Source organism: Bemisia tabaci, chromosome 9 (genome assembly GCF_918797505.1).
Source record: "Bemisia tabaci chromosome 9, PGI_BMITA_v3".
Taxonomy (NCBI): Eukaryota; Metazoa; Arthropoda; class Insecta; order Hemiptera; family Aleyrodidae; genus Bemisia; species Bemisia tabaci.
In genome coordinates, this window is record NC_092801.1 from 37,453,041 (window position 1) to 37,480,886 (window position 27,846).

Below are 27,846 nucleotides of genomic sequence, written 5' to 3' on the forward strand. Positions count from 1 at the left end.
ACGACACGCCACTGAAGAACAGAGCACCAAAACGCATCACAATAGGACCGAGTTTAACAGAAAGGAACCAAGCCACATCCTGCTATTGCCAAATTTAACTGGGCAATGAAATTTTTTACGAGAGAACTTTCGTGCGGACTCCTTTAAAACTTTTAGGAAATCTGCTTCGAACTATGGAGAATTTTCACCGAAATTTGCACAAAAATCCGTCCAACCGTTTTCATGTAAGAAATTAAATTGCTCAATTAAATTTGGCAATAACCGATGTGGCTTGGTTCCTTTCTGTTTAACGCGTTCCAATGTGTGTGAACACTCTTTAGATTAAAAAGAGAATACTCACAAATCAGAAATGGACCGCGTTAAACAGAAAGAAACCAAGCCGCATCAGCAATTGCCAAATTTAACTGGGCAATTTAATTTTTCACATGAAAACGGTTGTGCGGATTTCTCGTGCAAATTTCAGTGAAAATTCTCCACGGTACGAAGCAAATTCCTCAAAATTTTCAAAGAAATCCGAACAAACGTTCTCTCGTAAAACTTTAATCACCCAGTTAAACTTGGCAATAGCTGATGTGGCTTGGCTCCTTTCTGTTTAACTCGGTCCATACGTGTTTAGTTCTCCCGATAAAAATGAACAAAATGAGAGGAATGTAGGCAACATCTGGAAAGGGTTAGGCTGTTTCTGCGCTCTTAAATCCGTCCAACTAACAACCTGCGCGCGTCGCTTTAATCGAGTCTCGCGGGACTCCGCCGACGTTGATCGACGACATTTTGATTTTTCTGTCGTTCACGTGTCGAAATTCAGAAAAATCCGCGAGTCTTAAAGCCACTTGCGAAGCAGGTTCATTTGTCGTGCAAAACCCTGATTTCTAGTGTCGCGTGATTTCTCCTACCTATCGTGACGTAATGCCTCACATTTCTACATGAGCCTTGGAAAGAACGGATATAAACGTTAGCCAGGCGTCATTTCAAAATATAGCTACGCCTTTCCGTCGAAGATAACGATATGTTCGATCCGACACGTATCTCACCACTGCCAGCACCGTCTTGAGGAAAAATCGGCGCACGGGCAAACATCTCATCATTATTGAGATAATTGATTATCGTGCCCGGAAAGGGGCACGGGAGGCCCCAGGGGGGTGTACGGGGGACACAGGGGGAGGGGGTGAGAATTCGATGCCCCGAGCTATCTCATCCCTTCTTGGATCCCTTCTTGGATCCCCTATCTTCGATATGGATCACAATCATGTGCCCTAACGAGCGGCCAACCCTAAATTACGTAATGCTGAAGGGAGGGGAGGGGTTGTTTGCCAGCGATACGCGGCGTTACAGCGCGGTAAAAATTAAATTGCTGATTTAACAATTCAATTGCTAAAAAAGGTGACTGCAATGTTTCAATGCAGATTTTACAACAAAAAAATGCTACCTTAACCACCCCCGTGTTTAATATAGCTTACAATAGTGGTTTAAGTAGCATTTTTGTGTTGTGAAATCTACATTGAAATATTGCAGTCACTTTTTTTTAGCAATTGAATCGTTAAATCAGCAATTTAATTTTTTCCGTGAGGAGGATGGGCGGAATAGAGCGAAGCGTTGCGTAAAGAGCTTAAGTGATTTTTTTCGAGTCTCTGTAGGATTATTCGCCGGTCGCTTTTAGAAGTTTCAAAAAATTTCGAAAAACTTATCCGCATTACTTTCACTTTTCCTCACTAAATAGAAATTTCAACCCGTTCGGTAAATGTAAGATGATATTTAGATTATTTTTTCGTAGGGAGGGGGTCTTAGACAGCGTTACAGGGGGTGGAGAGGTGTCAAAAAATCGCAAATTTAGCGTTTCGTAGTTTAGGAATGGCCCTTGAGGGACCATCCTCAATGAACGTAACGCTAGGGTTGTAGGTTTTTTTTCTCACAATTTTACCCCTTGAAACAGTCTACATCTGTCGTAGGCAGTCAGTAATCGCCGCCATCTTTTAAGTGACTTCCATGTTAACTCATCAAATTGCAGTAATTCGCATCGACATGCTAATATTTTTACTGGTGAAGAACGTTAAAACCAAGATCTCGTTGTAGAGCGCCTTCAAATCTGGGTGATACTCTCCACTTCGCTTGAGAGTTTGTTTAGTTGCCTATCCGAATCAAACCTAACTGAGGTCTACTGTTGTGAGAACTGCCGTTGAAGCAAATAGTCTCAAGTTTCCGAGAAAAACTTGAGGGTCGAGTTTTTTCCCGATTCTGATCAGTTCGTTTAGATAGCATAAAATGTGACCCTTTCGGAACCGTTTTACATCCTTGACATCAGTTCTTTTCCCTAAATCTTATCTTCGTTTCCCGATGAAATGAATATCGACTTAAATTAAAAATTGGATCTATTTTGAGAACTTCCGTTAAAATAAATCATTTTATATCATTCCGAGACCAAAAAAAAATGAGAATTGTATTTAAAAACTCGATTCTAATGATCTCGTCAGGATAACGTAAAAAGTGACTCTTTTACAACTCGTTGTTTTCTTCACGAAAAATGGTAACTACATTTCAATGTTGCCAAATTTTTTCTCGAAATTTGTTTTTTTTTTTTTTCAAGAAAATCTTGGACATTTGAAACTGGAACTTTCACAAATTTTTCTTCTAATGTCGTGTAAGAATCAGAAAAAGTTTGGACAAATATTACATAGGAATATTCTTGTAAAAATTGAATTGTTTTAATCAATTTAGCGACCTTGGAATGGAGTTACGTTTCGTCGTAACGAAAAACTTTTTTTTCCTCCTTCTTTTTTTAAAATCCGTGACATCATTCTGCGAGATTTTCATCAGTGATTGATAGTTAGGACTTGAGGAGCGGGTTCGACCTGTCAACACAGGATTCAGAGATAAGGAAGAGGTGCAGGCACAAGGAGAGGCGCGAAAGCCGTGGGTCCGGGAGGAATTAGGTCCAATTTGAAGCGAATAATGAGGAGTTTTTTCACGGCGATGAGAATATTTACCCAGGCCGAGTGCGGACTCAGCGATGGATGCTGCGCCGGTGGTACCGATGGTGGTCAGCCGTGATTAATAACGTCCATTTCGACGACGCGCCAACTTGGGTCGTGTCATTACGAAAACGTGCCCGCTGAAAACTGCCCCAGGGCCGCGTTGCCATACGGCTACCATCGGGATGTTAAATTATGTTACCGCAGTTTTTGGCTCCTCCTCACAGAAAAATCTTCGATTCATGTGGAAAACTAAAGTTTCAGATCCAGCGGGTCGAATTTTGAAATTGATGGACAAAGCTAGAGACGAAGGAGACAAAGGTGATATAGAGGGACACTTATTTTTCTGTTTAAATTAAACTTTTTTAAAAACCGATTGTATAGTTAGATGACTTACTTTCTTATTATTCTTTACGCACAATGGCCATTTCGGGCGGGCAGGCCGCCCATTTTCAGGTGACTGAACTGGTATGGGAAAGTTAAATATTCGGCGTGAAGATAGCCGTAGCGGCGCAGTAGAAATGACCATTGTGCGTAAAAAATAATAAGAAAGTAAGTCATCTAACTATGTAATCGGTTTTCAAAGAAGTTTAATTTAAACAGAAAAATAAGTGTTCATAGTGCCGATACAGTGTCAAAAATTGTGCAGTATCCTACAACATAGTGATATAGAGGGATCCGGATCCTATTGGTGGAAGCGGGTGGTTGCAATGTATAAAGGAGGTAGGCAATAGGCTGACTAACTCGGTTTCTAAAATGAACGATTATTAGTTGAGATAAACCCGAATTACCTAATCGGCTAAAATATGTGTGTTTAAATGGGGAATGACCTCTGACGACAGGGCCGGATTTAGGGGGTGGCCACATGGGCCGCGGCCCATGGCGGCTAATTTAGGTTGCGGCAAATATTGCAATTTTTTTCAAATGTAGGTCTCAAAAAAAAAAAAAAAAAAAAAAAAAAAAAAAAAAAAAAAAAAATCGGATTCCGAAAAAAAATTACAAACTAGAAAACGTGACAAAATCTCTCAGTTCCTGAGAGTGAAGGTATAGTAATTTCTAATTTGTTCGTCTCTCGGTGATACAAAATACAGCGCCTTTTGTTGGTCTAGTTGAGAGAGAAACCAAACACGCAATTTGGTCTAGAGTGGCGCGGCGCAGATCGCAACGATGACGAAGACTTGAGATGAAAAGGAGAAGCCCTCGGCGCGCCGATTAGCATGAAACACATATTAGCGCCTACAAGACTCCAGGCATACTGCACGCATTGCGTCAACCGTAGTACGGTCAGCAGCGGTTGGCGTGAAACTCATAGTGCCTACAAGACTGCATGAATACTTCACGCATTGCGTCAAAAACAGTGTGGTCAGCAGCGGTCGGCGTGAAACGCATAGCGCCTAGGAGACTGCAGGGATACTTCACGCATTGCGCCACACACAGTGCAGTTGGCGCGGTGGCGGAAATTAAATTCATCAAAGCCACAGTCATGTTTATTCTTTCATGGTTTTTTCATTCTTTTCTTACAAATGAAAGGCCTCGCCCTCGTCCACACAGAGGTAGGTTTACGAAACTTAATTTTCGCACGAAGTTCCGTGAACTTTTGTTAGTGTTGACAGCGCTTTCACAAAATAATGTGCCCAACACGAGTAAACGCATTTATACACCCCTCCTCCTCCGGCACGTTCACGCAAAAAATATCCTTTTCGTGATGTCTGTTCCAGATTTCTTATAGAAGGAAAACATCCTCTTCTTCCTTTTTACAGAAAGGAAAAAAATTGACTTTATTTCTCTATCAGAGGCCGCCGAAAAAATCTCGTAACACCATAACTGTATCAAAAGAGCATCTTCCTGAAAGACTCGCTGTAGTAGGACTATGTCATGTATAAAGAGAGAGGTGCGAGGCTTTAAGACTGTTGGAGAAAAATAGCTCAAAACTGTTGAAAAATCGCGGTGTATAACTTATGATAGAGATGCAGAATTCTGATTTTTGAAAGATAAACAAGCACAGTTCACCCGACAAAACGATCAGAGACCAATAAAACATAATAGCAGAATCACCAAAATCGGGCGGATGGGGCCTTTTTACACCCGACCGTTTTTGAGTGAGGCAGGGTCGAAGGGAAGAGCAATAATTATGCGTTGCAGGCGAACAATTTGTCGATGAGAGTCTTTAATTTATAATTTACAACCAACGTTTGCGCAGGCGCTCACAGCCCCAATGCCCGTGACGATGTTGTCAGATTTTGAGGAGATTCCTCGCTGTATTCGATTAATGCAGTTCGGATAAAGCACGAGGCGATCAAAACATCATGAAAGCTATGAATCTAGAGTGATACCTTTATTCTTATACAGAACTTAACCTTTGCAGGCACGCACTAGTCTTAATGGAGCACAAAGAAAGTTTTACATTGCACGGAGGAAAAAGCTTAGATTTATATGATATTTCAAAGTTATCAGTCCAAATCACCGAGAATTTCGGTCTTATGGACGGAAAGTCAAAATACTCGCATTTATCCTCTGTACTTTTGTTGATTGGATTCTTTCTTGCTGTGTTTCAGGTAAGGCAGGAAAATTCGTCTTCCTCGATATCTTGGCTTGATCAATGGGTAATGTAAACAAATATCCTATCTAGACAAATGAAAAAAAAAATATCTTTTTAAAAAAATCATCCTCAAAAAAAGAATTTAAATAAAACTATTTTTTTAAAGAAATACTTTTTTAAACAAAAATCATTTTTAAAAAAAATCGCTACTGAACAGCTCTAATTTTGCATATCCAAAACCAGACATATAACAACAAAACAAAATTGTAGTCCACGGAAAAACCAGTCCGCGCAGTAGCGTGGCGTGCTTTGCTATAAATCGATTGATCTGCCATTAACATCCATGGAAAAGGATCGAAAAACAGGGGACATATCAGGGTGTTCAAAATGAAATCCTTAATAATCGATTCCTTAGCACAGCTTCAAACGGAGAAATACCGATAATCGATCATTCACGCAGCGCCACTGCGACACTGAAAAAAAAATCTCGGTGTATTTACTAAGAAAAGGGTGAAATTACCAAGAATTCAGGGTTCTCTTTGATCCCGGTTTTTCCTTGGTAAAATTACAATTTATGGAATTGGTAATTTTATCGAGAAATCTCGGTAAAATTATTGAATTTTCTCGGTAATTTCACTGGACCTTGGTAAAAACGCCAATATTTTTTATCGACTGTGGTAGAATTACAGAGATTAAATGGAAAAGTTACCGGGAATTGATTACTAATAAAAGTGGTATTCTTACCTGAAAAAAAAACAGTAAAAATACCGGTTTTTAGGTAAGCTTACTAGTTTGTCTTGGTAAAATTGCCAATAATTGGTAAAAAAGGTGAGATGGTAAAGGTACCAACGGACCTTGGTAAAAACGCCGAGAATTTTTTTTCAGTGCACGCAATTGAGATCTCTTAGAAAACGAGACACTTTTCCGTGGTTGATATAAAATGAGGTAGCGGAAAGGACGAGGTTGGGGCTCAGAGTTGCAGGATTTTTGATACACCGAAACAACTTGACCGTGATTTTCCCGGGAAGATTCGTTGGGTTTCCTGCACGAGCTCGCAGCGTGGAATTGGGTTTACTGAAAAGTACAACTATTATTATTCATACTCCCGGCAGGGGGCTGGTCTGCCGCCGCAGGCCTCGGGTGGCGCCCTTTGCCGTTCCGACCTCGTTGTCGGCTTGTTAGAGATTACTCCCACACCTCCTCCTAAAAATTGGGGTTCATGAAAAAAGTTCAGACAGAACATTCAGGCTCGATACCATTTGGTAGATATTGAAGTAATTTATGGTGAACACAACGATGGACCGCTAAATAGTAAGCAACATTAAGAATAGTTGGACTGCATTTTGCAATTTGGAACTATAAATTCTGGCTTATCTGAAAAAACACTTATCTGCATAGGGAAACTAATGGCACATACGTTGTTTTTAAACCAGGCTAGAATTTATAGTTCCAAATTGCAAAATGTAGTCCAGTTTTGTGGTTGTCCGCGGGAAAAGGGCCGTTCGCTTCGCTTTATCCAGAGCACCTACCTATTTCTGCCGTGCTAAGGAAGAACGCCGTATGAACATTCGACAGTCGCCAAATTTCCTTCGATAAAATGTTGGGTTGTACCACAAAAACTGAAAATGGAGTCATTGACATAAGGGTGTGGGTGTATTTTTTATGAGCAATTTCAGTCAAGCAAAACAAGTCGAAGTTACAGCGATCCCAAGGCTTAAATTTAAAAATTATACATTTAGAGACGGCTGTATTTAAAATAATAAAAATGCGTAGTATTCTTGCGCATGTTTGAGTAACCCACTAAATGAGCCACCCTTTTGCAATGAGGAATTACAGTTTCTGGCTCATTTTAGGAACAACGGATATGCTGTTAGTTACCTTATGCACACAAGTACTTTACAGCCAGACGAGCTAGAAATATAGAAGTTATTAATTAATTGGACGTATTTTTATCAAACGGAACTATGTGCATTATGGCGTGAGCCTTGTTATGCGTGTATACTTAAGGGTCTCAGGGCTCTTCTCCTAATGCGCATGGTTCCGTTTACGTCCAATTGCAAAATGCAGTCCAAATAGATGGGTAAAAATGCAAAGAGGGCCCTACTTCCTTGCTGAGGAAAGCAATTTAGACTATCCAAACAGCCACCACTGGCTCATCAAAAGTATGTACATTTTTTAAATCATGCGGCAACATTGCGTCAAAAGAGCTCACTTAAACGCAGCAGAAGGTGGGTGTGTTAATTTTATTCGAGGAAACTGCCTTGCGCGAAGATGTACTGAGATGAGAACCCAGGATTCACTGCCAGGGTAGTTAACAAGGTCCCGGAATAAATGGGCGTGCGTTCGAGAGTCTGCAGAGAGCTTCTGTTCTTTATCTCAGTCAGAGATGTTCAAGAAGATTTCCCGCGATCATTTTCTTTACTCCCAGCGAGCGAGCTTCTTTTTTCTACATATTGCTTTCATGGAAATGCGTGGCACATATGAATAAGTGAAGCGCACGGATGGGGTCTCAACTGAAATCAAAAGAGAGTTCAACATTTCTCTCCCTAGCTGCTTGTTTCCTCAAAAATTAAATTACAAATCGACGAAGGGTTCAGCAGCTTGTGTTTCAGGTATTACCAATTTTTCTCAAAAATGTGAAAGAGCTGAAAGCCGTGACTGCGACGAGTGACGTATGCCATTTAATTTTTTTTTTTTTTGGATGAGGGGAATGATTCGCTACAGTGCCTCTAATCATGAGGGTCGCCGAAATGTCCCCCATGAAAGGGGCCGGTGCCGCCTAAAAAATTTTCAATGGCCCCTAAAAATCGAGCTTGATGCGCCACATGGCTCCTGAAACTCCAAGGTGAGTTTCGAACACTGATTTCAACTCATGATATACAGATTCTTGTATTCAAACTTTTGATTTTTTTTCAATTTTTTTAAATTACGTCATTCCCTTGAGAAAACACCCCCTTGCCACTCGTTGCAGTTTAAAATACCCAACTCCTCCCTCAGTGTATCAAATACGGCACCACTGTCTCAGAAGAACAAGTGGAGGTGTGAAAAAAATACAATGGATGCTGACCTCGGCGACATCAATAGACGTTAGCTCCCCTGTGGTTTTGTGAGTTGGTGAGGTGGGGGGCGAGGGGGGGGCGAGGGGGGCAGACAATGGTAATCGAGAGCCAGGGGAGCGAAATCGGTTCCGAGTTCTGTCAGACTGTCCGGCGGTCTCGAAAGGCTTTAATAAAAGGGAGTCAGAAAAATGGTCGAGTCCACTGGCGTGGCGTGATGCCATTTAAACCCATGGAAAAGGATCGATAGACAGGGTGTTCGCAGCGAACACCTTAATAATCGATTCTTTACCAAAGGTTTGAATGGTATAACAATCGATAAATCGCAATTCACGCCACGCCATTGCAGTCAACTTGCTCTATTGGATACGGATCACGCGCTTAAAAATATATTAAAGTGAAATCTGGATATTCAGAGAGAGCTGCTCCATAATCTAAGAGTTATTTGCAATAAGTGCGTACCAGCATTGCACCGCTGCTAAAATTGTGCAACCTCGATTGCCATTTCTTGCACACGCTGTGGACGTTGATGATTTTTTTTTTGGGGGGGGGGGGGGTCGAGCAGATCTAAAGAGTGCTTTTGAAGAGATGATTCGTCGTTCCCTAACCAAAAGATGAGACCACATTTCAACACTGCAACATTTCCAATCGCAAATTGGCATTTTACGAAGATGCTGTTGTACACTGAAGCATTATTCGCACATTTGTTGAAGAGTTTCTTTAAATTCAACCTTTAAACTTCTCTCAGTCATAATATGAAATAATTATACGGATGAGCCTCAGTAGAAAAATGCAAATTACATGGGTTTCAATATACCTTGAAAAATGTCCGATCATGTTTCAATTTTTAGGGTAACTTCAATAACAACTGTAAATAGGTGTTTATGTGTATGCTGTCGTGCTAAGGAAGAACGCCGTATGAACATTCTAGAGTTGCCAAATTTCCTTCGATAAAATACTAATTTCAGTGGAAATCTGTGAATATTTTTCCATGAAATTTTCAGGTACTTAGGTGAAATTGCGAACAAGAATATCTGAAAAATTGGAAGAAAAATATAGTCATGTTTACCAAGAAAATCGTGTTTTGTCCAAGGATATTTATACCGAGTTAAACAGACCAAGCCACATCAGCTATTGCCAAATTTAATCGGGCAATTTAATTTTTTACATGAAAATCGTTGTGCGGATTTTTGTGCAAATTTCAGTGAATTTTCTCCATAATACAAAGCAAATTCCTTAAAATTTTCGATGGAATTCGCGCAGACGCTCTCTCGTAAAAAATGAAATCTCCCTGTTAAATTTGGCAATACCTGATGAGGCTTGGTTCCTTCCTGTTTAACGCGGTCCATTTGGCAACGCCTGTAGGTCCATACAGCGTTTTTCCTTAGTACGGCCATATGAGCCTGAAATTGTAGTTCCGAATTGCAAGATTTAGTCCAAATAAAGACGTAAAAAATTAATCATTTATTATAAGCCCGGTTTTATGCACCACTGTCAAAGAAGAGCACCCATTTTCACGCAAGTCCTCCAAAGCAGTATCTAGGCTGACCAAACACCAAGCGCCGCAGGGTTTCGCATTGTTCAGTCGAGGCTCTTCAATCTTTTGCCATTACTCAGCGCAAAGTCGGGCCCCAAAGGCCTGACGCCGGGAGCCAAGTCGAGGAAACCAAGAATGAGGAATGAGGTGCCCGCTGCCGGTTAATTGCTCTCATTATGAGTATTTAGTTGTTCAAAGCATGAAACATTACAGTCAGTGCGTGCCGCTACGCCGCCGCCGCAAAGCTCGCCGTTGCGCTGCTGCCACCTGACGGAACAATTGCGAACTTCCACGGACAACTTGATAGTACAAATTGAACGTTTTTAAGGTGATTTGTCAAGCTCAAATGACGTGCTCGTACTGACGTGCGATATATCGCAATGATTAGGTAAAAAATCTCGGCAGATTTTGAATTTTTAGCCAAACAAAGGACGATAGCCCCTGCGCATAAGCCTAAAGAATCATTCTGAGCCCAAAAATCGGCAAAACTCAGAGAAATTAAAGCAGAATAGTCTTTGGAAAAAAACCTCGCATTCGATACAGAAATCGATAGCTGAATTGAATCCGAGATTTTATCCCAAACACTATTCTGCTTTCTTTTCTCTGAGTTTTGCAAATTTTTGGGTTTAGAATGATTCTTTATGCTCATGCGCAGAGGCTACCTATCGTCCTTTTTTAGCTAAAATTTCAAAATCTACCGAGATTTTTTACCTAATCGATGTGATAGGCTAAGGGACCGTCTCGAACCGTCTCGAACCGTCTCGAACCGTTTAAAGAACGACTATCTACGATCCCCTCTTCCCTCCCTCTACTGGAAAGATTTCATCGAGAGTTCTTTCCTGTTCCGACAAAAGTCCTAGAAATATTCATTCACTTTGGCAATCGTTAGAGGTTCACAACTGCAAACTGCGGTTACCATTCCTCACGTTATTAATGAGAACCGCATGGCGCACGCTTTGCCATCCAGCTTTCCACTGCTTCATCGGTAGCCCCACTCTCGACTTCTCTAGAGTTCTGAACTGTAATCAATTGCCAATATTGAACGAATCCTTAGCGCAGTGGACTATCACGGACTCAATTGGATTCCTCTTTGAATGATCCTTAACTACTGAATGAAGCCTTCATCGACTATGAAACAAACGAAAAATTCTGGGGAAGAGCATTTTCATTAATAGTTACTACACATAGTTAGAACTACACATAGTCAGAACTACACATAGTCAGAACTACACATAGTTGGAACAACACATTGTTAGAACTACATATAGTTAGAACAACACATAGTTAAAGCTTGCCGTATTTTTTGATACTTTATTGAGTCCGATCAATCCAAGGAACTCGGTGACTCAAAGCTCAACACAATTTTGTGTAAAACTTCTCAAACCGTAGGTTACTCTGAGACATCGGAGCATGAAAAAAGTGTCCTGGGGAACTTATTTACTCTTACTGTTTTCCTTTCAATGCTCAGGGGTTGTGACTTGCGAACTCATCCTGATTACCATCGAAGACTGAAGCGTTGCGGGTTCAATCCTTGTGGTTGCTGCGTAATTTTTAACGCAGTTGGAGATTTTCAACTCAATTATTTGGTTATTTCAACCAAAAGATTTGATCGATTCAACCGATCAGGCCGAATAGTTGCATCCTTTTAAAAACCGAATGAACAGTGTAGCAGCTTTAGCGAGTAATGCGGTTGCTTCATTCGCTAAATGAGGAGCGTCAACGCATAAAAAACGCCGTCAACCAGAAAAGATACTTCCTAGGGTGGTCTCAGAAGCCGAATAGTTGCATCCTTCAAAAACCGAATCAACAGTGTAGCAGCGTAGCTTAGCGAGTAATGCGGTTGCTTCATTGCTGAATGAAGAGTGTCAACGCATAAAAAACGCCCTCAACCAGAAAAGATACTTCTTAGCGTGGCCTGAGAGGCCGAATAGTTGCATCCTTTTAAAACCCGAATCAACAGTGTAGCAGCGTAGCTTAGCGAGTAATGCGGTTGCTCCATTTGCTAAATGAGGAGCGTCAACGCATGAAAATCGCCTTCAACCAGAAAAGATACTTCCTAGGGTGGCCTCAGAGGCCGAACAGTTGCATCCTTTTAAAAACCGAATCAACAGTGTAACAGCGTAGCTTAGCGAGTAATGCGGTTGCTCCATTTGCTAAATGAGGAGCGTCAACGCATGAAAATCGCCTTCAACCAGAAAAGATACTTCCTAGGGTGGCCTCAGAGGCCGAATAGTTGCATCCTTTTAAAAACCGAATCAACAGTGTAGCAGCTTAGCTTAGCGAGTAATGCGGTTGCTCCATTTGCTAAATGAGGAGCGTCAACGCATGAAAATCGCCTTCAACCAGAAAAGATACTTCCTAGGGTGGCCTCAGAGGCCGAATAGTTGCATCCTTTTAAAAACCGAATCAACAGTGTAACAGCGTAGCTTAGCGAGTAATGCGGTTGCTCCATTTGCTAAATGAGGAGCGTCAACGCATGAAAATCGCCTTCAACCAGAAAAGATACTTCCTAGCTTGGCCTCAGAGGCCGAGTAGTTGCATCCTTACAGAGCAGCAGCGTTCATGAGCGAATGATGCAGTTGCTTCACTCGCTAGAGAACGAGTGTCGATTTGTGCATTACAATGCGCATTAAAGTGCCAAAATTTGCGTGACTAAACTTTACAGACGGGAATATTAGAAAATAAATAAGGCTTGTTTACAGTGTTCGAAACTCACCTTTGAGTTTTATGAGCCATGTGACGCATCAAGCCCGATTTTCAGGTGCTATTGAAGATTTTTTACGGATCAAATTGATTTACGCCTATATATTACGGCGCATTTAGTGAAAAATTAAACGCAAGATGTTTTCGTAACAGAACTAGTAAGTAGCTGTAACCTGGGGAAAACAAAAGCACTTAAGAATGAAATCGTGAAGAATAGAAAAAGCAAGTTTTCACGTTTTGTGCCGAAAATTCTGAGTTTTTTAATTCTAATAGATTTGTTTTTCTTTCTTTATGTGACTTCCTGTGAAAATCCACATTTTTAGAGGCCACGTTGGCGCAGAGCTTTCATTTTTTAGGCGCCATGGCCGACTTTTAGGCGCATTTGGCGCGTTGGCGCCTGCGAGTTTCGAACACTGCCTGAGACCCATAAGAATTCATGCATAATAGGGCTCACGTCATGATGCACGTAGTTCCATTCGACAGAAATAGTCCAAATGTTGGTTAATTTGTCTTGCTGTGAGGAGCTACGCCCGAAAAAAAATCCACATTATTGCTCGATTCTGGTGATTCTGTTCGAGTGGACGCAAGGGATAACTAGTCGGGTACTCATTAAATCAGGACGGAAATGAACAGCTCGCATAATCACCGAAACTCTTGCTCGTTCCTGGATCGGATAATCCGAGTTCTGAAAGGGTCACGTTGTGCACGTTCTCATGATTATCGTGAAAGTTGGCTCGGACCGGACGGATAGTCAATGCAGAAAGGCAAAACGCATTCGTGCCAGTGATCCTTCCATTGTCATCGCATGGTCTCGTGGTGCGCCCAGACGCAATGAAAGTTTTAAGTGGCTTTGTAGTTTGCAATAAACGAGCATGAGGGTATAGTGCGCCGCGGCGGAGGAAAGCCGCTCTTTCAGGAAATTAACTCTGATAACTCCCGATAGCTCCCCTGTTAAAGGAGTGTTGCTTCTCAGGGCAGCCGAAATCTGCCGTGCTGAGGAAAAACGCCGTATGAACCTTTAGGCGTTGCCAAATTTCCTTTCCTAAAACACGAATTTTCTGATAAACTTATGAATATTTTACTCTCAACACTGGAAAAAGAAACACATTGGATCTAGAGTCCAGACTCTTAAAAACATCGACAAGAGAAAGTACTTTTGATTCATTCAGAATCTAGCTTAAATCAAGAACCAAGCCTCTTAATTTGAGCGGATTTCGTTTTGATTCAAGCAAAAATCCGATGGAATCAAGAGTATTTTTTTTTTTTTTTTTTTTTTTTTTGTCAATATTTTCAAGAGTCTGGACTCTAGATCCAATGTGTTTTTTCCAGTGAATTTTTCAGACAATTTTGTTTGCAATTTCACCCGAAGACTTTGAAAATTTAAAATAAACATATTCATATAACTTTCTTCAAAAATAAGCATTTGATCGAAGTAAATTTGGCAACTCTCGAATATTCATACGGCGCTCTTCCTCAGCAAGGCAGAAATCTCGTCCGCTTCCGTGAAACGTGTGCAGAACTTGCTCCCTAGGACCCTCGAGATTTTTATGGATGCGCCCGAATATTGAGATGAGAGTTTCATCGCTAATTTGCATAAATTTCCCGTGCATTTTGTAGAGACTATACGAGCTAAAAAAGGAAAAAGACATAAAACAGTTAATTTATCTGTAACTCATTAATAATACATGAGCTCATGCAAATCTTAAGGCAGACAGTGCAGAAAATCCTCAAAATTATTAGTTCTAAATACTGAAAAATTGTAACTTTGGCCAGTAGTAGACTCAATACTATAAAACTCAAAAACTCAACTTAATTTTGATCCATTACGAAAAGTGCCGCGAATAGGTAGCTATGGTAACTCACACATCAACCGGTTTTTTCCTAGGTGCATTGAGCTCACTTTATTCCTATTCTAAACCTTAAATTACCCAAGTTTAACACGAAAAGGAGCCTGAACTCGAGAAATTACCAAAATATAATGCTGCCATTTTTTTGAGCCACAGCGAACAAGTATTTGGAGCCATATGACAATGAAATTTTTTGGAGACTTGAACGCTGAAGTAGAAACAACAACTACAACGTTGATTGTCTCTCAGGGTGTTTTAAACCAGATTTTAAAGCTTTGTTAATAATAATAATAATAATAATAATAATAATAATTTATTGTTTCTTTTGATTTAAAACAAAACAAAAGATTACAAAGTCAAAGTAAAAATTGTTATAAATCTAACATACATAATTTACTCTAAATATTCATCAATACTATAGAATACATTCTCCTTACAAAATGTATCTACTTTTCTTTTGAAGGTGCTTCTCTCTTCAATTTCTTTAATATATCTAGGGAGTTTGTTGTATATCTTTGAGCAATTGTATTTTGGCCCTTTGGAAATCATTCCTTTTGGTATCTCTGATATGCTTATGTCTACCTCATTTCTACCTCTATAGTTCTCTTTTTCTCTATTAAATTCGAAATAGTGCTTATTTCTATTTACAAACAAAACTGACTCCCTAATATAAATATTGTATACAGTCATTAATTCATTTTCTTTGAATATCAGTTTACATGTTTCCCTTTTTTTAAGTCCAAAAATGTTACGAAGTACTCTTTTCTGAAGTTTAAATACTCTATCAACTCCTTTCGAGTTTCCCCAGAACATTATCCCATATCTTATCGTCGAGTAGATGAAGGCATAATAAAGCTTAATCAAATCAGCTCTGTTTAGTAAATGTCTTAGTCTATTTATTGCATAGCTGTAGGATCCTAGTTTTTTTACTATCGCGTCTATATGCTCATTCCATTCAATATTTTCCTGTATTATTAGTCCTAGTACTTTGTGTTTATTCACCCTTTCGATTTCACCCAGTGGTTGGCTGTCTTTCCATTGAATCAAGTTCACTTCGTGCTTTCCGTTTTTACCGAATAGCATGTATACTGATTTTTCCGTGCTGAATGACTGTGACATGTTGTTATGATCAATTTCAATTTTCTTGGAGACTTGAACGCTGAAGTAAAAAAAACAACTACAACATTGATTGCCTCTCAGGGTGTTTTAAACCAGATTTTAAAGCTTTGTTGTGATTAATTTCAGAGAAAAACGATATTTCGTGATACTTTCGCATTCAAATGATCGTTAAAAATTGGTCAAACAAAGCAAATTGTGGTCAGTACACAAAACAACGGACACTTTATGAAAGTCTTATTTAAGACTTTTTATAACACGTTCCAAAGACGAGCGATTTTTTGTCTTATTTTAGAACGAGGTACGAAGTACGCATTAAAGTCATTAATTTTTTGGATTCCGATTCTATACAAGTTCGTCCTACTCGATAATTTTGAAACCACCTATGAGCAAAGATTATGATGAGTATCAACTTGCGCACCAGATATTAAATTGTGATTGATACGTGCCACTCATTGCAATCATTGTGTGGCGTTATTATATCAAATTAATTTTATTGTCTGCAAAGAATTTAAATCATTACAGAAATGAATCATAAGAGGCAACTACGAGAGGATTCTCGTCAATTCACACAATAGTTTCGCTCTGCGACCCGTAGAAAGCTACCTCACACCGCAAGACAATGTTGATGGTTCTTCAAAAACGTTTAAAAGTGCCCCATTTTCAAGAAAACTAAACTTTTAAATGCAAGATCTGCACTGAAAAAAAATTCTCGGCGTTTTTACTAAGATCCGTTGGTACCTTTACCATCTTACTTTTTTACCAATTATTGGTAATTTTACCAAGACAGACTGGTAAGCTTACCTAAAAACCGATATCTTTACTGTTTTTTCAGGTAAGAATACCACTTTTATTGGTAATCAATTCCCGGTAACTTTGCCATTTCATCTCGGTAATTCTACCACAGGCGATAAAACATATTGGCGTTTTTACCAAGGTCCCGTTAAATTAACGAAAAAGTTCAATAATTTTACGGAGATTTCTCGGTAAAATTACCAATTCCATAAATGGTAATTTTACCAAGAAGAAATTGGGATCAAATAGAACCCTGAATTCTTGGTAATTTTACCCTATTCTTGGTAAATACGCGGAGATTCTTTTTTTTTTCAGTGCATTTTCAAGAAAACTAAACTTTTAAATGCAACATCCGGCAGCGCTGCACTACCCACTCACGATCCAGCCGGGCACATACGCGAACAAAACCTACAGAAATTATTAATAAAAGACTCGACCGCAGAGTGAGTTGGATAAATACAATTATTAAACGCGACTTAATTATGAAAGAACGTCGAGACCGTCACTCGAGTTTGATTCGATTCGATTGCGATTAAATCGCACGATATTTCATAGGCGTTTTAATAGGGACGTTTCGATGAATCGTTGGGTTGAGTTCGATATATCGCACAAGTCATGATTTATTGTGAGGTAAGTAACGAAGTAAGTAGTTAGAAAAAGAGAGACCCAAGCAAAAATACGCCAAAACAGATTACACATTGTGACAACACTGAAGAGAGACCCCAGCAAAAATACGCCAGAACACATTATGTGAACACTGCAAAGTGAGATCCCCACTAAAACACTCCCCATGCTGACAACACTCTAGACCAATCTTTCGCTATGGAGAAACCCGTTTCCACACCACCATAGAGGTAGGGTTATCAGCGCGTTTTTTTTAAAGTGGTATCCCCAGTAGGCCTATTCCACTAGATGATTTTATTACTTTACATCACAAAAGAAACATCTATCTAACTATCATATAACTAATCCTTGGGACAATTTTCAAGAATAAAGTCATTCGACACGTCTTGATATTTGACAATATTTTCCCAATCCACTTTATGTTTGAATTTTTTGATAAACCTTTCTGACATTTTTTGATAACGTGATGCAATTTTCCAATCTAGAAGATAACTGAATTCTTCCATTTCTTTCTCAGATAGAAGAATTTTTGATGAAATTATATCCCAACATTTATTTAATGCCACACCATGAGAACGAATAAAGTCTATTGACAGATGACAGTTGTTTAGAAGCAAACGTCGAAAATCTAATCGATGCGAGTGGTTATGAAGAATATTTTCTGGAGTGTTAGGATTATTGGACATTTCATCGAAGTCGATGTATGATGAAATCTCTTCTACGAGCTGGTATGACAATTTGTCCGATTTACCAGCTTCAGCTACTTTGGAAGTCAGGACTGGATCCTGCAAAAGCAAGTTCCAGTTGACGTACCTCCTCAGAAATTTAAGACTCATTTTTTGATTCTACTCCTCCAACGATCAAGATCCTTTAAGCTCCAGGAAGCGAATGAGAAAGTCCGGAAGAGGGTACTCCTTTTATATCTTTTTTTTTTTCTTTTTTTATCTTTTTTTTAATTTTTTTTTTTCATTTTTTTTTTTTTTTTATTTTTTTTTATATTTATTTTTTTATCTTTTTTTTTTCAAACAAGAGGATATTCAATAATATCAACTCCTTCTTCAACATTTACTTCTGATACTTGATGACACTTTTTAGGACTCCAAAGATTTTTTTTAGTCAGAAGTTTTTTTTTATACGAAATATATCACACATAATACATATTCCGCTAAAAATAAAACTTAATATAATCACTATACTACAAGTGATATGCTTTTCTTCATTCAAAATTCCACTACAGATGTTTGTTGAATTTTCTATTAGACGATTTACTCGTAAGTTTACTGCATCGTTGAAAGAATCGTGACATAAATTTTTCGAATCTTGAATCAATTTTTTTAGATATTCTTCCACTACCCTTTCGGAGGAATTTGATTTCTCACAGGTATTTATTTTCTTGTTTTCTGCGCACAGAGTTTCATCCATTTTCCGTACACGAACACCTTCTTCCCACTTTGTAGCTTTTTCGGTACACAATGTGATCCACTTGATAGCTTCATTTTTAACGATTTCATTATCACTAACGTTGAAGTATTCGTCCAGCCATCCCTCACAGCTTGCAGATAAAGTAAGACACAGTACGATCATGAACATTCTTCTGATCATTCTTCTATTTCCTTCTTCTTGATCCATTGGTTGTGAGAATCGTCGAAACCCAGCCATTTGACGAGGACTTGGTCGCCTTTCCTTTTCAAGACTTTTTCAACCAGGTAAGTATCTTTGAATTTCGTTTTCTGTAGTTCCTCTTCGTAGAATCCGCCTTGAATGAGATGATTCTGATAATCACGCAGCTTATATGTGACTGGTCGAGTCTTCTGTACTTCATCGATTACGAAAACTTCCGTAGTCCAGTTGGGGGTATAACCTTTTTCGAATATATGTTTATACTTCGAAATCCGAACGGGGTCACCTACTTTGAATTTATTTTTCTTCTTTACAGGAAGTTTTTTCTTTTTTAATCTATCCAATACGATAGCCTCGTTTTCTTCCTTGATTGCATTCGGAGCCAAACCGGTAGTCCTATGAATACGAGAGTTGTATTTTTTCAACAGATCCTTCAACTTATCCACCCATCGATAATTTCCTTGTAGACTGAACTCTTTCCACATCCAGGTTTTAAGTGTTCGATTGAAGCGTTCGATGATACTAGCCTTCAGAGGTGAGAAAGATGCGTAGAGTTTGATATTATGTTCCTTGAGTAAGCTGGAAACATGTTTGTTAAAAAATTCGGAGCCCATATCTGTTTGTAAGAACTTCGGTGTTTGTTTCAAGGAATCAATTATTGATTTGACAGCCGCACGTACTTCCAATCCAGTTTTTGTTTTCAAAGGGACCGCCCAAGACCTTTTCGTAAAGGTATCGATCATAGTCAAAAGGTAGTTGTAACCATCGTTTTCTGATGCATATGGTCTCATCTCCACAATATCACCTTGGAAAAGATCGTTGAGTCCTTTGATTGTAACATACCGCCTCGGGAAGTTTCTTCTTGCTTGTTTATGTAATTCCTCTACCACTCCAACTTTACTCATGTTTCTTTATCTAAAGTTTTTTCCAAGTATGAGTCAATAATATCAGGATCGATTGCGAAGTGTGTTTTAAATTGTGCTTTTTCTGTATCATCGAACGTCATCTGTTTTTTTCCTTCATCCAAAACTGCGGATCGCCAATTTCTTTTGAAACTGTCCTCTATATTATTTAGTTGCTTCGAAACGGAGGCGGGATTCGCTTTTGTTTTATGGAGATTATGAATTTCTTTCCGCAGATTGATAACAGCGTCAGTCAACTCACGTTGCATAACGAAACCATGGATCTCCAACCATGCTTTCAAGAAACTCTTGTTGACAGCATCATTTCTTTCCTTTGGATCTGATACGTTTTTTTACTCGACGATTTCCAACATCAACATTATTAGATGCATCCACCTGTAATGTTTTTTGCAAATATTCATTTAGATAGGAGAGGTTTACAGCTTCCGATTCTTCCGTGGGTTTTTTAAGGTTCGTGAGAGACAAACCACAGCGTTGAAGGCGTTCTTCTCCGAGTTGAGTAGTATCGTTTCATCAAATTTCTTCATCAAATATGTAAGATTCACACCATCAGAGGACTCCACAGGATCTCCAACATTTGATAGACGCTTATTCTTGACGTCAAAAGTCTCATCTCCCTCGAAAATATTCAAAGTCTTATTTCGTAAGAATTCACGGAATGAAGCAAGTTTCGAGTAGAGGAAGTGTTTATTAACCGCATCGTTATCTGTCTCCGGGCTGTGCACATTTCTGAGGCGTTTTTGTTGCATGTCGTAATCACCTGCTAGATCCAAAACAAAACCAACTCCAGGAGGACCAGCTCTTCCTTGAATTCCTTTGTAGTGTCCGAATTTATCGACAGACTTCATTGTATGATATTTTCTTCTCGCAGCTCCTCCTCAATCGAAGCTATCTCTGCTAGATGAGCGGTGTTCCCAGCTTCTCGAGATGCTATTAAAAGTTCGAGTCTTGACACTAACTCATTAGGATCGTTCCATCGAATGTAATCTATCTTGTTATCATTTACAGGAAGTAATCCACTCCCTTTTGGTTCTATGAAAAGAGGTGATATAATTTTTTTATATTTATAGCTGTTACTGCTAGCGATCTTCTTCAAAGGGTTGTACTCTTGGAAATGTGCGTTTGTTAATTCGAGGATTTGTTTATATACTTCCTTATCGTTTTCTCTCACTTTGTTCATGTCAGGAATGCTCTTAAACAGAAGTTCAAAGAGACCGGGCGTACCTTGAACCATATAATTTCCGATATGTATGGTATCACTTTTATCGAACTCAATAGGTTTGGTTCCAATTTTCCAATTATTACTTTTCGTATCCATTCGGACACCGAATTTAGAGTCGTAATGTCCAGGTTGAGCGCTGAATAGTTTTCCGTTCAAATACGATTTGGATTGAGGTCCAAGAGTAGATGTGTAATCATTCCATTTCTGAAGAGAAGTATCATTTATTTCCTCAAGACTTTCATAAATCTCTTCCCCAGAAGTCTCGTTGTCTTCCTCCAAGGAGTCCGCTTCAAATTCTTTTGGTTTCCTTTTACGTGAAGTTTTTGAAACCACGATTCTCGGTTCAACTTTGATTTTGGGTTCGACTTTAACTTCATGATCTTTTTGTTGAGTTAAATCGATCAGCGTTTTCAAGGGAGAAACTAAAGGTGCTAAGCGTTTCTCGTTTGTTTCCAACTCCAGGCTTTCATCTTTTTTAAGGCTACGAAATTTTTTTCGGATCGAATCCGAAGCTTTGATGATTTCCTCCTTCAAGTGCTTCTCCATATTGTTTGATTAGAAAAGGTGAACGTCAGGGTCTTATATAGGAATCGAATCCTTTTCTATATCCTCCAGATTCCTTTGTATTTTCCTTGTCAATCAAAATGAAGCCGTGAGGTTCTCCCCAGCAGAGGTTACACATTTCCCGGAAATCATCGTAGGACATGTCTGCTGCGACGTGATCTGAGTATGCATGTCTCAAGTTCATTTCGTCCATCTTGAAAAGGATGATCATGTTTGCGTTATCACGAACTAACTGCTTCGGGATGCGACTGTAAGTTTGAGCGAGGTAAAAAACGTCAAGTCCTCTATGTCGACCCATTGCGAAGAAATCTCTGATAGGACTTTGATTGTCCGTTATGACGTCATCGAAAATACAAACTGAATTTCTTTTTACTTCCTCCGGTTTAAGTACAACACCTACGTAAGGAAAAAAAGCCGATTCCCTTAACTCTCTTCAATATGTCCGCTAAGTAACTGTATTTCGGTTGATTCGTTGTTTTAGAGAATAGATAGACGTTCTCAAACTTCACTCCATTCTTATCGACAAGCAAAGAGAGCATGAGGTTTGTTTTTCCACAATTACTTGGTCCAACGATCAGTCCTCTGATAACATTCGGTAACAAGTTGCTATGTCTCTTCTTCTTCAAACAACCACCCTCAAACTCGAACTTTCGGATGGGTAAGCGAATTTTTTGTCTTTCAACCTTCATGTTTTCGAATGATGCTAGTCAAAGGACTGTACTCGAAAACACTATCATGAATAAGTATACAAAACGCTGTTGTGTGCTCAGGAAAATTATTGTTTGATTCGAAGTTGAGTTTCACGTCAATCGGACCGTGCTGCAAAGACTCACGTTGTCTGGAACAATCGATGATGAAAAGTGGAGCTTTATTCTTGAAGTTTTCAATGTCTAGAAGTGGAGTCGGATCAGGTAAAGCGTTGAAGGTCGAAGAGAAACTGCAGTAAGCGTGGTAGAATATATTGTAATCATGCTTGGTGAAGGATTGGTTCACATCTTCATACGGATATGCCTCGTTATTCAGAAGTAGCTTTATATTCCTCAGATTGCAGTGATCAAACTTGCTCACATCCTTGAGTTGATTTCCACTCCGATTCGTTTGAAAGAATACAATGGCATACCTTGGCTTTTCCAATTGTGTTGTTGTCTTGATGGTCCAGGTGTGTTTAGTTGTTTGAGGTAAAAGAGGGTATTGATAAAGGTCCCATGCACGGAAAGCAACGATGAGAGGTTTGTCTTTCTCGATGAGTTTCAAAAATTTCAATCTTTGACCATCATCCACACTCACGATGGGTAAACGATATTGCATGCGTTCCAAGGTTAGAGTATAATTTTCAGCTGCCGAGCTGAACACTGCGTCATTGTTTGTCCTCGAGCGGGTGAGTAGAATTTCGATTTTCGGATTCACAAGCACTTGTCGTAGATCCTCTCCCAAACAAAGAGAACTCTGAAGGGAATAATGATGTTATGAAATCTACCGTCAGCATCCAATGAGATATCTTCTCCCATCCCATTACTTGTAAATGTCGAGAATCCATTCGTTGAAGGTGGAGTATATCTTGGGAATGCATGTCAAGCCCGGCTCGGATACTGACTCCACAGTTTGATTGTCTATTCGTACCTCAGCTCTATTGAAGAGATACAAAATTCCTCCGTTCGTAAGTTTTGTCCTCTGAGCAGCTTTTGTGACTTGTTTCTCAGCGGTAGTAGCTGTAGCAGCAACAGTTTCTTCCACCGTGATCCTACCACTGATCAAGAAATAACTTCGATGCAGCAAAGGTAAGTAGTCTGACTGATTGATAGCGAAATGAATTATATCGTTGTTGGAGAGAGCGTTTGGATTTGTTGGATTAAAAGTTTGCTCGCTGATTTTTGTGATGGAAGTATCCAAAACCGGTCCGTTTTGAACTTGAAGAATGTCGCTCATTTTTAACTTTGTATCCAAGACGTTTCAGAATTGCTCGACTTTTTGGACTTATCCTCCTGACGATCGTCGGAGAAGTGAATGAGGAGCGAACGTGATTCCTCTTTTATATTTATCGAATTCAAATCCCATCCTCCTTAAGATGTAATCCAACGGTTATGGTCTCACCACGAAAGTTCAAGAGTCGACGTCTTGATCTGTGATCGACAAGGAGATATTATCGATTTGCTTCCTCTTCACAGGTAAATATAGAATGTTGTGCGGGATTTCGATAATCTTGAACCTGGAGAAGTAACAGGAGCGAATTGGTAGATGGCGTGACTTTCCCTCTCGTTTATGTAAGCACCAGATACGATGTTACAATCGATTATGATCACATTCAGTTTTACGATATCCACAGGTTGAGTTGAAGAATGTAGAATGTTCGCAGCGAGCTTTTCGTGACCGAATCCTAATAGACGACCAATGCTTCTGGTTTTGTAAAGTCTATCTCCTTACTACCTTGAATCTCGCAACGAAGAGTGTTGTGGTTCGCCTTGAGAGAAATCTCGTTCCTTAACTTCTGCTTCAGATAGTTTTCTATATCCTCAATCTCGTAAGATCCAGTAGGAATTACAATAGTTTCTTCTCCGAAGTGAAATAGATTGTTCCTTCTTCGATATTGGGTACAGAGTTGTAGACGACGAAGTGAGTCAATCCGATGGAATAATTTCGGTTTTCATTCAATTCAATAGGAGGAAAATAACGATGTGAAAGAATAGACTCTTTTCCGGTGAGTGTAAATGATCGAGTAGACATGCTGACTCGAGCGTTGGTTATCTAATGAGAGGCTTCTTCATATTCCGCTTCTTTTATTAAGAATTCGAGACACAAGTGCCGCAGTTATTCATATCATAATTTTGTTTCACATCATTGTTGTAAACTATTGGACTACCCATGAAATACTGAGTAACCTCGGGTGGAGGACGTAGACCGAAGCTATCGAAATACACGACAAGGGGTAATTTTCTCTTCGAGTATGCCACCAATGTGTTCCTGGTCCGCTGGAGACATCGAGATTTACAATTCCATCTCCCTCTTCCAAGGTTTCTTTCTGCTTAATTCGTCTCGCATGAAGATACCTCTAAAATGTGGGAGATCAGTTTCTTTACAGCATCCATCAATTCCATATTACTCAGTGCTTTCTTGGGCAGTCGTTTTAACAGTTTTTTGGTTCGTACGGTCTCAAGTAGAGACCCCATCCTTTCTTGAAGGGTGCTAATTTCATCTTCCGTTTAACAACACCTCCGGATTTCAACTTCTGAATTTTTTGCAGTAACTCCTTTCCCGTACTAGCCGCGCTTCCAACTTCACCTAATCCAGTGAGTAAAGGATATAGGTACTGTAAAAAACCTCCTGTTTTAGGTAGAGGGATTACACGCGGTAGTTCTGCCTTCGCTTTTCCGTTTCCGCTACTGCTACTTTTATTTTTTCCAGTACGAGGTTTTTTCCCTCCACTCCCGCGTTTCTTCGTCTTCTTCACACCGGCTCCCATAGCTAGTTTTGCTTTCATAGCGTTTGTAACAACATACGCTGCGCCTTTTCTCCTAACGACGAGTCCTTTGCTTTAATCTTTCCAAGCTCTTTCCTTCAAAAATTTCGTCAGCCTCGTGTCGTGACCTTAAGTCCTTGTTCTGCGAGTAGGCGATGTCGTGTTTCTTGCAAAATTCATCAATTTGTTGACACCAGGATCTCCTCTTCTTAGTCGTTCTTCTAATTTTGTAGCTGGACCGCAATAATTCATCCCAGGCCAGTGGACTTCGAAAGGAAGATTGTTGATAAGAGAATTTATTATTCCCCTCCAACTATCCTCTTCTTCTGCTTGATGACGAGCATTTGAAAGAAGTAGACTTTGGAGTGCTCCTTTTATACTCTTTTCCAACCACTTATTGCAACACTAGAATAATTATTTAGGTATGATTAAACTAGCATTCATTGAGGTAGAGTATAAGGCGCGTTTTTTTTTTTCACGTGGTATCCCGGTAGGCCTAATCACAAGAATTGATTGATTACGTCGTCGTCGTTTCTTCCGCATCGTTACTGCCAGATTTAGTGCCTCGAAGCGCCTGCATATTGCATCACCAACAAAGTTCCATATAACCCATTCCTTCCGCCGGTTTTTCTCCATTAACTATCTGAAAGAGCTCGACGGCCTTCTGTTCAGCTTCCGTGATTGCTGCGTCCATTAGAGTTTGACCGTGCCTCAAACGATCAAACACCGGTTTCTGCATAATGAATTTTCCGGTAAGATTCATCAGGACTACAGATGGCTTCTGGAACACTAAACGGAATTTCATGATCGTTGATGTACTGAGATGCACATCTTTCGTGGGTGTCTGCCTGTCATCTAGATATTCTCCAATTACGTCAAAGTACATTTTCAAAGTGTACCACTCTTCAGTTGACAATAGAAGGAAATTGTTCGCCATATCCAATTTACTGAGTAATATCTTCACAGGAAACCCAGTCGTCCACTCACACCCAATCGTGATGCTCTTGCTACCATTTCCTAGGAGATCGTAGCATCTACTTTGGATGAGCATAGGTTTCACCTTGTATTCTGGTTTCTTCTTTACTGGAGGTACACCTTCTTCCGCGTCCGTCAGTTGCTCCGCCTTCCGCTTTCCGGAGGTTGTTTGGATTATTTCCATTTCTTCCTCTAATGGTCTGTCGTCAAAGCTGGTTTCTGCTCCAGGTGTGTCGGGCGAGGCCGGCGCGGGCGGGGCGGGCACGGGCGGGGCGGGCGCGGGCGCGGGCGCGGGCGGACCCGATGTTACAAACACCGGAGCCGGCGCGGGCGCGGGCGGACCCGATGTTACAAACACCGGAGCGGGCGCGGGCGCGGGCGTTGGCGTTCCCAGGAAGGCTTGTGGTGGACGCACAGCAGCTAGTCCGTGAGCGCTACTGAGAGGACGAACTGGAGGGAGGGGAGGCAGCATTGTTGGTTGAGGTGTAGTATGTTCACCTTGATGTTGTGCTAAGAACTCCGTGTAGAAGCGTCGAATATCGACGTCGCTAAGTCCTTCCGATTCCAGATAGGTCAGCTGTGAATGTCATGACTGGTAGATGTTGTTTCTCGTTGCGTGAAGAAAAGAGACTGCGTGTATTCCTATGCCGTGAGATGGTTATATTGCATGGCGTCCGCGTTGTCCTAGTGCTGGCGTTCAGAAGGAGATGCTTGTCACTGGTTGAGAGCGAAGAAACGACTGTGACTATTGGGTGGAGGACTGCTGGTTATATAGCGCTCGGAGTGTTGATTTCAGGATTTGAGGAAGTGATTCTCCAAGGATTCTCTACGACTCTGGCGGCGTCCGAGTTGTCCTAATGCTGGCCTTCGAGAAGGAGAGGCTTGTCACTGGTTAAGAACGAAGAAACGACTGTGACTATTGGGTGGAGGGACTGCTGGTTATATACCTCTCGGAGTGTTGTTTTCCAGGATTTGAGGAAGTTATTCTCCAAGGATTTCTCTACGACATTGTAGACAGTGACGCTTCCTCTTTTTGTTGGACCATCGTTGACGTCACATTCTTTAGAGAAAATAGCAGGATGCTCGAGGCAGTAGGTTTCCAGCTGGAAGTCCCTTCTCTCTTTGTACTCTGGAGGTAAATAATCTTAAACGTCACAGCTTCCTACATGAACCAGCTTGAGAAGAATAGGCGGAGGGATTTGTTGGTTTTCCTCTCTCGTCAAGGCCGGGCAGGTTAATTTGACGTTTTGCAGCTACGATCATACCTCGATCATAGGCTCGGCTTTAACCTCGAACAGGTCTTCCTATTTCACTACAGCGTCATTAACTATCCTCCATTGTCCTTCTTCCTTCACCAGTTTAAGAGTATTTACTGGCTTCTTCATGATCAGGAAACGTGGACTTCTTTTTCTTGCTGTCCATGTTCTGAGTCAGCGGTGGTTTTCCGCTTTCTACTTTGTCGTGCTGTTTACATTTTCGTCTCTAATCGTTCCTTCCTCCTCACTCTGCAAAACCCTCTTCTTCTTGACCTCGTTGACTTCCTCCATCGATGTATTCTTCCTTTTTGTTCTTCGAGCGTTGTTTTTTTTCTCAAGAACAGTGGTAATAGAGGGAGATGAAAAGTTGAAAAGAGATACTTTTCTAGTCGTTCTTTTTTTACAATCCGATCCTCCATCTTCATGCATGGAGGTATCTTCTGTAGGAGTTCTTCGGTGGTCCCTCTTCAGTAAACTCCGATTATTCTCGATAGCATAGTGACCTAAAGGTAAGCTATAAATCCCATCTCGTAGGATCACTCGCTTATCATCAAAAGTTGACAGAGACTTCTTCTTTGTTTTAATAGTGTACATGAGAAGTTTCTTACTAACGATGGATCTCTGTTCGTGGGTAAAGTCTTTCGTGGAA

At 40.2% G+C, this 27,846-nt stretch overlaps 2 protein-coding genes across 2 annotated transcripts in view; one reads left to right on the forward strand and one right to left on the reverse strand.

The window, feature by feature from the left end:
- Sema5c (Semaphorin 5c) overlaps positions 1 to 27,846 on the forward strand; it is a 232,364-nt gene that overhangs the window by 43,813 nt on the left and 160,705 nt on the right. The window lies entirely within an intron of this gene.
- LOC140225538 (uncharacterized) lies at positions 18,782 to 19,708 on the reverse strand. The gene is made up of 2 exons (XM_072304745.1): positions 19,484 to 19,708; positions 18,782 to 18,955 (listed from the first exon to the last, which is right to left on the reverse strand). Exons 1-2 carry the CDS (start codon positions 19,706 to 19,708, stop codon positions 18,782 to 18,784), a joined length of 399 nt encoding a protein of 132 aa, XP_072160846.1.

Excerpts from the sequence above, each read along its gene's own strand:
- LOC140225538 (XM_072304745.1), bottom strand. The coding sequence starts at position 19,708 with ATGAGTAAAGTTGGAGTGGTAGAGGAATTACATAAACAAGCAAGAAGA. Across the intron at positions 18,956-19,483 it reads AAACAAAAACTGGATTGGAA|AATCATCTCATTCAAGGCGG; the intron begins GTACGTGCGGCT and ends CGTGATTATCAG.